Here is a 13,907-nt window from a genome sequence, read left to right on the forward strand (position 1 = left end):
TTAAAAGAATGATTGGGACTCGGGGTCAGGGTATGGGGTGGAGTAAAAATGAAATTTTAAGAAATTGAAATATATTTCAAAATAACTTATTTTTGTGGAGGGAGGGGAGGATAGGAGTGGTAAAGGATGGGTGAGGGTCGAAATCATAAATTGAAATATTTTATTATTTCTTTGTTTGGGTGAGGGAGGTTGATTTGAGGATAGGAGTCAAAATATATTATAAATTCAAAAATAAAAAAATTTTAAAAATATATATTTATTTTTTTTGGAAGGGGAGGGGAGGGTTCGAGATACGGGTTAGGGTAAGAAAAAATATTAAAGTATGAAGTAGAGTTTTGATAAAAAAAAAAAATAATTTTTAAAATGAGGTCAATTTTTTTAAATTTGAGAAAAATAAGTTAATTTAAAAAATATTTAAATTTACCAAATATAAAAAAATTGAGAAACATTTCTTCATACCAAATACATCCTAAGTTTGAAAAGTTGGGGGAAAAAAAAGAAAATAAAAATACAATAAAGATTTTTTTTATTTGTAATTAATGAAAAATGGGATAAAAGAGAAGCAGCGAGTGTATATCAACATGTAAAGAAGGTGGCTGTCGATGGTATGTATTCCGGTTTAAAATAGTTTACTAAAATAATAAGACCTCATAAAATATAAGTCTGTAGTTGAAAACTCAATTATAAATTAAAGGATTTACTAGTTTAATAGTCAATTTTTTTTCTGATTACTTTTCTTCTAAAATTTATTATAGAAGTAACATTTTTTTTACACATATAAAAACTAAATTATAATATAATCATAAGAAAAATAGTTTTAGTTATAATACAGCCACATAAAATTAGTTCTCAATTATGTTCTTCTTTTTCTCGTCCACACTTATTTCTTTTTATTTTTCTTATTTTTAAGCTAAAGAATGAAAGAAAAAAATAATTAGAAAAAACTCAAATAGTGATAATTAAATAAGTTAAAAAATAATTCATGTGTGAAAGAAATCAAATTTATTTATAAACTTTGCTACAAGGATCATATACACCTCTACAAATGTTCTTTTTTAAAATAAGAATCAATTTTTATCACTTCAATAAAAGTAAATGATATATGGGAGCCAATAGATGTAATCCAATTTTGCTATATATTAAACATTTGGTTTTAGTAATATGAATCTTTAATAAATATCATAAATTATAACTCTCTAATCTCTATCAAATAAAAGAATGATAGCATCCCAAGTATAATAATCAGAACATGTAGCTTTTATTTTATATTTAACACACTTGCAAATCGATCAGTTCTTTCATTAAAAACAGTACAAAATATTCACAACTCACAATCTTGTTAAAATTATTAATAATATTATAAATAAAAAAATTGTAATCAACTCTACAATTATTTGGAACAGGATCACTATTAAATTCTATTTTTAATTTACATACATCTAAATTGACTCGAGTGTATTTTTAGTTATGTTATATTGTAAAATAACAAAATCTTTTATTTTAAATTTGTGTGATGTATGATATCCTCAAAAAACGCAGCAAAAAATAGAGAAAAGGCAGCAGCTACAACTAAATGACAATTGATTACCAAACTACACTTAGTAACAAGAAGGTGTAATTTAATGTTTATAACTAATAATACATAACTGGATTGATTACAAAAATTTATCTCAACAGTAAAAAGGGCATATTTTTCTACACAAAAGTTGATCAAGAATCAATATTTTGCAATCTCCACTTGTTTGCTAACATGGTTAGAACATGTGCCTCCTCTAGTGAAAAGAGCTTCCATTTCTTCCAAAGACTTTCCTTTAGTCTCAGGCAAGAAAAAGTAGAAAAAGATCAAAGCGATGACTGATATCCCAGCAAACATGAAGAAAGCACCACCAGTCGTAATTGCTGCAGAAATTGACAGAAAACTCATAGAAACTGTTGCATTCATCAACCTGTTAACTGCGACACCAATTCCAACTCCTAAACCCCTAAACTTAAGAGGGAAAATCTCAGCGGTATATACCCAAGTAACAGGACCAAGCCCAATGTTGAAAAACATCACAACTCCATAAGTTGTAATTATGCTAAGAACCAAAGCCCATATGAGTTTGCCACCGGAGTGCTCTGCCAAAGTCAAGAAAACCCCAAGTCCTGTTAACGTCACAACCATACCACTTAAACTCGTCAACAAGAGCTTTCTCCTGCCAACTCTGTCAATCAAGATAGTCGATAACAGTATGAATGTGAGCTTAGTTAATCCAACACCAACTGTAGCAAGAATTTGGTGCTTATGGTCATGTACTCCTGCTTTGTCAAATATTTTGTGACTGTATAATATCACTGCTTCAATTCCAGTTGCATGTTCAAAGAAATGAATTCCAACACCAGCAATTAAAATCCATCTCAGTGATTTTGTTGGTTTTAGCAACAATTCTTTCCAAACACCCTCCCCTTGTGCCTTCACTGAATCCGGGATTTTAACTATCTCATCATCACAATTTTCGGCAATGCCCATAGCTTTTTTAATCTCCTTCAATCGAAATTCAGCTTCTTCAGGGTCGTTTGAAACTTTGTACATTATTTCCTTAGCTTCTCCTAGACGGCCTTTCATGATCAGCCATCTAGGAGACTCTGGCATTCTGAGAATGCCAATCGCCAAGAAAAGCGAAGGAATTGCTGCAATTCCTAACATAATTCTCCATCCAAGTCTCAGAGGCAATCCGGAGAAAATATAATTTGAGAAATAACCAAGTAAGATCCCAATGCTAATTCCAACTTCTGGTAGAGATGACAGAAATCCACGCGTGGATGGAGACGAAACTTCAGCTGAATAAACAGGTGCAATCATAAGTGCAAAACCAACACCAACTCCAGCAACACATCGACCTATCAATAAAACCGCGTAACTTGGACCATATCCCATTACAACAGATCCTAACAAGAAAATTACAGAAGCTATAACAATAGTGTAACGTCTGCCAATATAATCGGAGGTTCTTCCAGCACTGAGTGATCCAACTAAAGCACATAAATTAAGTATCCCTGCTAAAACCTCTGTTTTTGCATCACTGATTTTGAATTCCTTTTTCACAAAAATCATCGCTCCACTCATCACTCCGGTATCTGAATTCAAACATAAAATTATCATTAGTCTATTTAAGAAAAGCAAATGCGATGATAGATTAATCGCGCTATTTAAGAAAAGCAAATGTGATGATAGATTAATCGGGCTACCTGATGACTTCGATATCTGTATTCAAACATAAACTTCTCATTAGTCTATTTAAGAAAAGCAAATGCGATGATAGATTAATCAGTCTATTTAAGAAAAGCAAATGCGATGATAGATTAATCGGGCTACATGATGACTTCAATATCTATATTCAAACATAAACTTCTCATTAGTCTATTTAAGAAAAGCAAATGCGATGATAGATTAATAGGGCTACATGATGACTTCAATATCTATATTCAAACATAAACTTCTCATTAGTCTATTTAAGAAAAGCAAATGCGATAATAAAAGGAAAAGAAACAGAAGAATTTTAGAAGTAAAAAACTTACCATAACCGAAGATGATAGATATCATGGAAGCAACAATAGCACAAGCACAGGCATATTTATTAATCCTTGTTCGATTTTTTCCAGCAGTACCCTTCTCCATAATTCAATTGTATGAACAATGTATGTATATTTTTAGTAGTAAACTAAATTAATTTGTGATAATTTCTAGTTTAGAGCATGCACTACACTTACGAATCAGATAAATTGGATCTATGAACTTTACTTATATTTGGGTCTATATATAGGGGAAAATAGAAAATATAATCTTAAATCCTATATTAACTGTATATCCTTAATGGAAAATTTAATCATAAATCCTATATTAATTATATTTTCTTAATTGATTAGTTGATGTATTTGTGGATAAGAATTACAAGTCCTCATAGGACTGACCACTGAACTCCCATCCAATTCGGGTTTCGGATACAAGCATTCACTTAACGTCATTTTTTAGAGGTCACATTTGACTTTAATTAGATTTCAGGAATAAAATTTGTTCCCACTTGATATTTATTTAGAATTTGGAGCTTAAACGTAACAAGAAAAATTAAATTAAAATCAATCGTGTTTATAATTTTTAAAAATAAATTATTTTTGGATGAATGCAAACATGTTGTGATAATAATTACTCCCTTCGTTCACTATTGTTTGTTATGAATTTTATTTTTAGAATTAAACTATATGAACTTTGCCTAACATTTTATGATGTATTTTTTTTATCATATTGATATGAAAAAAATTGCAAATTTGTAGTACTTTTGTATAGTTTTTGAATATCTAAAATTTTTAATTTAAAATATCAAATTAATGTAATATAATTTAACTTTAAAAATTATTTAAATTGACTTTTAAAAGCGTAATATGACAAATAAAAATGGACGAAGAGAGCATTAGTAATACTTATCTGAGTAATTATGGTCTTGATTCTGCCGACCTCAGATTTTGCACACATTTTACATTGGGAAATTTAAATTTGGGTTAGTCCTAAAAAGGGTTGGATTTTTTAGTATTTATTAGGGAATTAGTAAAAGTTGTCTTCACACCTTGCAAAAGAAGTTTATTAGGAAACATTTGTCTTCGCGTTTATGAATAGTTTTACCTTTTCTATATTTAAAAAAAGAATTAGTTTGATTGAAACCAAATTGTATTTTTAAATCTAATTAAACGTTGCTAATTTAGTTTTTAATTAAAACGAGCCTAATATCTCCTTTCGCTTTATTTTTTTACTTGTCCTGTTTGTTACAGGTGTCTTAAAAGTTGATCAAATTTATATTAAGTTAGTTTTTGATTTTTGAAAATATTTGACAAATATAAAAAAATAATTTAGAATATATTTAAATGACTTTTCAAAAGTTAGAAAGTTCTTGACATGATCAAAAATAATTTGAAATAAATTAAAAATCAAAAATAGGTTTCTCTCTACTTATTTTTTAACTTAAGATTATTTTAATTTAATTTTTTATTTTTTATTTAAAAACTATTTTTTAAGTCACTAAACGAGCTCACTTAACCAAATCTTCAAAATATACATTGAAAAAGTATTTTTTTAATCATCAGAAAGTTTTCATGAAAAATATTTTTGAGAGTAATAGTTGACTAATCAATTTGAATAATATTTATCGTCCATGATAGGACAATAGCTTTTGCTTTGTCAAAGTTCCATAAGTATTTTTGGAAAAAATATTTAAAAAAATTAGCTTCTAACAAATCAGCTTTTGCAGCTCCTCAAAAACACTTTCTTATTTCTTTCTTAAAAGTTTGATCAATCAATTCAATTTATTTTATGTTTTTTTTAAAAGAAAGATCACTTTCAGAAGAAAAAAAGAAATTTGATTTTTTAGAAATTTAGCCAAACAAACCATGCACACCTTTTCACAAAATAGTTTATTTGATATTTACTCTGTTTCTATTTAGTTATTTATTTTATAAAGAGCTTACATATTAAGATAACAATAATTAACATAGTGAAATTATAATTTTATCCTTATTAAATATGGTTTAAAAAAGGATGAAGTCAAACTATAAAATTTTTAAAAAATTTAAATAAGAATATAATAGAAAAAAAAATTATCCTTTCATAATTTATAAAAATAAAAAAGTAATAAAAATATTTTTTTAAAAAAATATGAATAAATAAATAGAGACAGGATGAGTAATAATTATCTACATTAACTTGATAAAAATACTATATTACCTTTTGGATATATATGGATACGGTGTATTCAAACTTTTGACCATAATATATCCTAAATTAACCTTACCTATAAATAAGGATCATCACTCAACTCTATCTAAACAAAGTAAATAACCTACCTATTTTTGTGCCATAATTAGAAAGAAAGAAAAAAAAAATAACTTTCACATATAGCAAACAAAAAATTCATATTTGTATGCTATAGCAAATTTTGTATAATTGCACTCCATAATAAACATAAAATTGTATAATTTGCTATACATATACAATTGTATAATTCGCTGGCCTATTTCCCTGCAATTGTATAATTTGTTTTGCATACAGTTGAATCGAATTAAAATGTATGTATATTGCATAATTATAAGTGTATAGCAAGAAGATATATGTTTTTCTCGCTTTATACAAAAACAGAAACACAATATATACACTTCTATTGTATAAAGTTAGAGAAAATTGTATTTCACTGCAATTGTATAATTCGCAATTGTATAATTCGTTGGCCTTTTTCTCTGCAATATTTGAAGTAAAATGTTTGTAAATTGTATAATTAAGTGTATAACACGAAGATATACATTTTTGCATGTGTATATACAATTTTATCTCGCTTTATACAAAGCAGAAATAGAATTATACACTTCTGTGTATAAAGCGAGAGAGGCGAGCGAGAATGGAGAGTGGCGAGAGAGATTTTCGGGAGAGAGACGCTGGCAAATTTTAGCTAATGTTTGCTATGAAGCACAATTAAATCAAACCCTAGCTATTCCATTTAATTTAGGTTATTAGTTTGCTATTATATATAATTTCCCAAAAAGAAAAAAAAAACGATTTTGCCAACCTTATTTTGAGATGTCAACTTTGAATTAGTCATAAATGCAATAGTTAACGTTAGTTTGTCTCTTGTGCATTTTTTAACAAGAATTATATACAATTTGCGACTACCTACACTATATAATGTTCTCCCCGTTCAATAATATCACAAAATAAAAAATAGATGGCTACAATATTTATCCATATTATAAAATTCATGAATAATTTTACACTTAATTTTTAATTTATCGTTATCATTAATTATAATAATTTTTCGATTATAATTTCAAGACATTATATTTATTATATTTAAAAAATAATATAATAATATTATTTTTATATTTATAATTTCTTAAAAGGAATGTCAAATCAACAATTACCGACTACTATTTGAACGGAGGAAGTATGTATGTCCTCACTCTATAGTAGTGTAAATAGGATAATAACTCATGACGTATTGGTAATGGCATTGAAATTTTGAATAAGTTAGGGGCATCCTTTTCAGCATTATGAGAAACTAATCTATAAAAAAAAAAGATAAAGGTTTTAGTCAACTATATGACTATGAATAGGTGCTTGATAGAGTGATGGGAAATAATCATTGTAATGCCATTAATTTTTCACTGACGATATATGCTTTGTTACTAAAGTTTAGATAACTAAAAATGAAATTATTTAATATTTTATCTATATTGAGATTTATATTATACTAAAGTCGTTTAAAAATCGAAATTAAAGTAATATTCTAAATTGAATAAAAATTATAGGTCTACGGATAATGCATATAAATTAAGTGGTTTCAGTAACAACTTTAAATTCTTTTATTTTCGGGTTATCGAAATTTAAATTTTTTTCTTAACTGATGATCCAATAATAGATTAATAAAAATTATTTTTATACAATTCGGTAAATAAAATGCTTGACTTAGGGTTAAATTTCATTATCTTCTTTTTTTTTCGTGTTGTCTCAAACTCTCAGTTATTTCGTATTTGCTTTTGAGCAAAATACAATTTATTAATTTATGTACATGATTCATTTGGTTTGTTACTTTGTTTCTTAGTGATTTCCAATGATTCTTTTTTATACGTGTGTCAAATTTTTAACCATTAAAACCGATAGCCAAATTAATAAAGTTTAATAGCCAATAATCCAATATCATAATGATTTCATAACAATTTAACATGTCTATGAACTGATAATAGATAAATCGACAAAACTTCATAATCGAACAAAATCGATCGATACCTAACCATATGAGTAATTATATATTATATTGTCATAATTATGCTCTATAATAGTCAAAGTCGATAGGATGAGCATTGATATGGTTTATTTGTCACATTTGTTACTATACGAATTAAATTGTAGGGTAATCATATTATAAACATATTGGCCAAGTTGCATAGATATTTCGACCTTTGACCAACCAAAAGATAGAATTTTGTTGGAGATATTATGCGTAATTACTATTTTCGTGGAAAATCAAAGTTTTTTTTTTCTTTTTTCTTTTTCAAATACTATGTGTGTACATATTTCCACAAGACAGCCAGAAAAACTAACATGCGCACAATATATCCTAAGAAGTCAATGCTACGATATTTGTTAATATACTTAATCCATTTATTTTATATTCCATGTAAATTGTCATTTTTTTACATTTAGAAAATCGACAAGTTTTAGCAATTGATTAGTCTGGTGTAAACATCGAATGGTAATGAATAATTATCCATTCATTTGTTCTCCACTAATTAATGTAATTATTTAATATCCCCAAGTTGGAACCAGCAAAAATTTCGAGGAAATTACAGGATACATATGAGAAGGTGTAGTTGTAAATATAATAATGTTAATGTCTTTGTGGGATTTGGTGATATCAAGAAATATAGGATATAAGTATCGATGGAGCATTAGCTAATTACTTTTTAATAGATTAAGAGAGAAAAGTGCAAGACTTCTTACTTGTAATTAAGTAAATTATGAATTTAGTACTACAATTGTTAGAAAAATAATATGGATTAAAAATCGAAGAAGAAGAAGAAGAAGGCTTTGTTTATATATATATATATATATATTAGGAAAGATGCAAGCAATTCCCTCTGGATATAACAAAGCACTTGTATATATTTGCAGATTTTTCTCAAATAATTTTTAGAGAATTTTTATATTTATAAAATTTAAAAGATGATTTTTATAACGATAGTGTTCTTTTATGAATAAGTGATTTTTTATAATAGTTATGTTATTTCATGAACAAATAATTTTTCGTAATAGTCATATTTTTTCATAAATAAATGTGTTTGTTTAATTAATTAAGACCAATTTATATTACAAAATGTCCAACAATTAATAATAGCAAGATATTCTTTGAAATTCAACAAGTGATGTCGGGGAAGGTAGAGTATTCGTAAACTTTCTTACTATGGAGATAGAAATGTTATTTTCGAAAGATTCCCGACTCAAATACAGCAAATGCAAGTATAAAAAAAATAAAGAAAACAATGTAAGAGATATAACAACTAACAAGAAAACTAATGCAAAGCCTACAAAAAAAAAATTGTAAGATAATCAAAGCAAAGTAAACAAAAGATGATGATAGATATCAAAAACAAAAACTATAATAATACGGCTAATACAACGATGAACACCAACAAGCGCAAACCCTCAAAAAGTAAAACTCCGATCCACGACCTACTAACCTTTCACCCTAGTATGTACCCTTCATATTTTTTTATCTGTGATTATGTTTTTGGTAATTAACTTGAAGTTGAGTCATGTCCTCTGTAATCACCTATTCGCAACACTTCTTTAGCTACCTCTACCTCTCCTCGTACCTACTACGACGAATCTCGCACCTCGTCATTGACGCATTTGCATATCTACTCTTCAAATGTCCAAATCATTTCAATCTCTCTATCCTCATCTTGTCCACAGATAGAGGTCAATCTCACCTAATCCTAAATATTTTCATTCCTAATCTTATCTTGTATGCCGATATATCCATGTTAACATTCTCATTTCCGCTACAATGCATTTTTTCAACATGGAAGTTCTTGACTAGTCAATACTATGTTCCGTGCAACAAAAATCGGTGTAGACACCACTCTATAAAACTTACCTTTAAATTTTGATGATATTTTTTTATCACACAAGACTCTGAATGGAAGTTTCCACTTCACTCGCACGCCACATCAATACGATGTGTGATATCATTATTGATAGTTCTCAGTTCTCGGAATCATGAACTTACGAAACTTAAAATTCCCTCTCTTGAGAACAGTTTATTAATATAATTAATATTAGAGGTCGTAATTTAGTAATCTCATTAATTAATTATTAGAGAAGGAACCTTAAATTTGTTGGAAAAATATTAGAAATTTCACAATAATAATAATAATAATAATAATAAATAACTTTATTATTTATAAAAAATTAGTCCTAAAAATAAGATAAATATTATTAATTTAAAATATGTAAAAATAGTGCAGAAAATTAGATAAATACTTGAGTCGTGTTGGGCACTGTCCTAAGAAACTATTTCAATAATATAAAATATTTTTCCAAAATTAAATAAACACTTCCCTATTTTAAATAAATAAAAACAGCAAAAATCAATAAATTAATTATCATCAACATGTTATTAAAGGGAATTAAAATAAAATAACCATTAATTTGAAATAAACCAAAGAGGATAACAAGAGAATGGAAATATAGCAGAATATTAATTTCAATGTATACTTCCCAACAAACAGAGGAGAAGTATATATACATCAAAAAGAGATGTAAGATGACATGCAAAGTGACAAATATAAGGGCATGTGTCAAGAAAGTTAAAAGAGAACGACATATACCGTCAACTTTATCATTTAATATTTTCAACACACTTTAATTATTTGGCTTTATAAATTTTTTAAAATAAAATATTTTGCTAACAATCAAATAAATAACCTTTTGAAATAACAATATTTTTCTAACAAAATTAACAGTAAAGTATGAATATATTAAAATGACGAAAAATCGATCCGTACTAGTTTAGAGGTTAGAAAATAGAATGATCCTTCAAATTTCGTAAGCCGTACTCGTAACTAAAGAATTGTTTTGCAATATAATCATATGGATCTTTAAGAAATGTCATAAATTATTACCTCTCTATCAATAAAATAAAGTTTAATAGCATCCTAACCAGGGTGGAGCTAAGTGGGGTGGGTTCGAATGAATTAACTAGCATTTTAGTAGAATTTGTCTTTGTATTAAAAAAATTATTTCCTCTATTTCAATTTATGTAACATTTTTTTATTTTCAAAAGTCAAACATTTTAAATTTGATCGAAAATTTGCGCATGAAATCTTTAATTTTTTTGAAATGAAATTTATATATTTGAAAACTACGTAAAAAGTGTTATAAGTCACAATAATTGATAATTCAAAATGTTTTTAAAATCCATGAAAAATTTACGATCAAAGATCGACTTCTTTGAATCTCGAAATCCGAAAAGTGTAACATAAAATAGAACGAAGGAAGTAAATAAATAAATAACTATATATATATATATATATATATATAACGTTGACACATCGCAATTGGTTCTTTAATTATTATTTTATACCTAGAAACAACACAAAATAGTCACAATCTTGTTAAAATTATTAATAATATTTAAACGAAAAAATCGTAATCAAATACATAATTATTTGGATCGATCAGGATCACCAAGAAAAAAAAAAATCAGAAATGCATATGAAGTATTAGATGTTAAACATTAATTAAAGAAACATAATCAAATAATTTAACAAGTAAATCTTAATCAATAACTATCGTTTTGCCATGAACTACACGCATGAAGGTATCCATTCTAAATATTTATTTATACCGTCTACGCATTAGTAATAAAAAAAAAAATACTCCAAAGAGATATTGGCATACCCCTAAATTCTCCCGAAAAGGGTCAAAAAAATTATTAAATCACTTTTATCTTCCGTTAAATTTTAGTAAACAATTATACTTCATCATCTAATTTTGTGATTATGTCTGAAATCTTATGAATAATTTGCCTAGAGAATTTTCTCAAGTGAAAATTATTTTTAAATAAAATTGCTAAGAGCACCACAAAAATCAAAAACAGCTCTTTTTTAGGGTCATTTGTGAACTTAAACCACTTGTCATTCACTTTTTACAACTAAGATGCAAAACCAAAATACTTCTTAAAAGGATAAATGCAAAGGGAAGAGAGGTTATGAAAATTGAGGAAAGCGTTAAAGTAGTACAAATTTTTCTTTTCATGTACCAAGTGAAATGTCCTACAAGTAACTACAGATCTGTAATCATGTTTGATTATGTATTTTTACAAGCTAGGGAAGGGAGTGCGAACCAAAGAGGTCAAATACTCTTCCGTGGACGTCTAAACCCAGCTTTCGTGTTGTATATAGCCCTCTGGATGTCATTGCATTAAACCTCTTCATGTCAAAGCATAAATATGTGTGGAACTCATATTAAGATGGATGTTCTTAAAATATAACAATGCTGTCTGGAACAGTTTGCGCTCCATTGACTATTTAACCGAGTACCTGCTACGCCAACAGCAGAAACCTATCGAGGCTTAGATAGATGTGTATAGTTTGTCCTCAGATTGTTGTGTATACACAAAACAGAGATACAAGAGGTTGTCCTCTCCCCGCCCAGTAGTTCCACAACTACTCTCACAGATACATCCTAAAATACTTTCTTGGAAACATCTGCCATGTTAGGATGCAACAGTTGCACCCGTGATCCATGCAAATGGTCTTGCAGAAACCATTCATCCCCTGTTTCCCCAGAACTCCATCTTCAAAAGAAATCACTTCCACATCTAAATGGACAACCAATTACATAAGCCATCTAAAAGTGTCGACAAACAAGCATATCGATTGCTAATGCAAAATATTCTGAAAATTAATGATTATCCAACCAAACATAGATTAATTCGGAAATATTCCACGTCCAAGCAGTAACTTCACTGTACGAATGTTCAATTCAAAGTCATCATGAACCATAGAAAAACAAGAAATAGCTAATCCATACATATAAAAGAATTCCGAACATATGAATTTTATGTTTTAATATTGTGTCTGTCCCAATTTAAAAAGGAGTTACCATATTAAAGGATGGCTTTGCTGCATCAGGTACCTCAAAAACCATCATAGCTGGTGGAATCAAAACCAGAGGAATTTCATGTTTCGAGGTCTTTCTTGTTAGCTGAAGGAATAAAATCCATCAGAATCTAACCACACAATGATGAATGACCACCTCATAAACTTCAATGAGAAGTAAAGAAATGGTACTAAAACAAAGTCGAAGGAAACGGGCAGTGCTACATTTATCGATACTTGATCAAATTAATCATGACACCAGGTAGGGGACCACAAAAATGTCAAGTGCAAAAATGCCTGTTTCAAGGATGCAAGAATATCAAAAATCATATGTGGGCATAAGAGAAATGAGTCCAGAGATTCGTTGGACTTAAAACAACATACTACTAAAAGTGTTTAATACAAACACATAATCAGAATGGATGAATAAATTGAAGTTATACTGATATATATTTTAATAACAGAGAGACACACGTATCTCAGATCTCTTAGAACAATCTGTCTCCATACAAACATGATTACAAGTTCACAACTACCCTCTATATTACTAAGATGCATTATTTATCATATAATAGGATGACATATGACTACATTAGTAAGATACATTATTTATCATACTATAGGATGACCTATAAGTAAGTACTTAACAACATTTATAATAAGAACATATAACTTCTAGTAACTATTAGAAATTGTCTCACAGATTACCTCCATTACCTTGCAAGAAGCTGCTCAATCCTCCAGTTCTTTTATATTTCCTTGCCTCTTCCACCTTGAATGAGTATGGAATATCCATGGCTTACCAGTCTCATATCAACAATTATCATATACATTGTGTACTTCTTTCACATACACCATTTTGCAGTTACAAAGACAAAACGCATACCTTTGATTTGTGTCTACTAAAGCAGATAAACGTAAGGTAAATACATTCAACAATCACAGGAACTGTAGAATCTTTGGTTTCTAACCATAAATATGATTTACCAGAATCAATTTTTCTCCAAAAGCTAAGTCAGTGTAACTTGTCCAGAAGTATAACATAAATGAGTTAAACAAAATGTCAGCAAAAACCTTTGAACTCGTTAGACCAGCAGCATTAGAGGGAAGTAACCTTACCAGACTGCTAGAAATATCGACAGAAATGAAGGAAAAAAGCAATGAAGCAACAAAATATTTATCCCGTAGAATTGAACATTTGCAGATCTTCAAAAGCACTACAAAAC

General features: G+C 28.2%; 1 protein-coding gene across 3 annotated transcripts; it reads right to left on the reverse strand.

Moving 5' to 3' along the window:
- Positions 1–1,598: 1,598 nt before the first annotated feature.
- On the reverse strand, positions 1,599–3,899 carry PMT6 (probable polyol transporter 6). Of its 3 annotated transcripts, XM_010318907.4 has the most exons (3): positions 3,559–3,744; positions 3,229–3,244; positions 1,599–3,117 (listed from the first exon to the last, which is right to left on the reverse strand). In XM_010318907.4, exons 1-3 carry the CDS (start codon positions 3,559–3,561, stop codon positions 1,718–1,720), a joined length of 1,419 nt encoding a protein of 472 aa, XP_010317209.2. In that variant the 5' UTR covers positions 3,562–3,744; the 3' UTR covers positions 1,599–1,717. The 3 variants fall into 3 exon arrangements, with proteins under 3 accessions (XP_010317209.2, XP_004233513.2, NP_001289849.1); XM_004233465.5 differs by lacking the exon at positions 3,229–3,244 and having other exon boundaries at positions 3,559–3,899; NM_001302920.1 differs by having other exon boundaries at positions 1,610–3,244; positions 3,559–3,772.
- Positions 3,900–13,907: the final 10,008 nt, after the last annotated feature.

This window comes from Solanum lycopersicum, chromosome 2 (genome assembly GCF_036512215.1).
Source record: "Solanum lycopersicum chromosome 2, SLM_r2.1".
NCBI lineage: Eukaryota > Viridiplantae > Streptophyta > Magnoliopsida > Solanales > Solanaceae > Solanum > Solanum lycopersicum.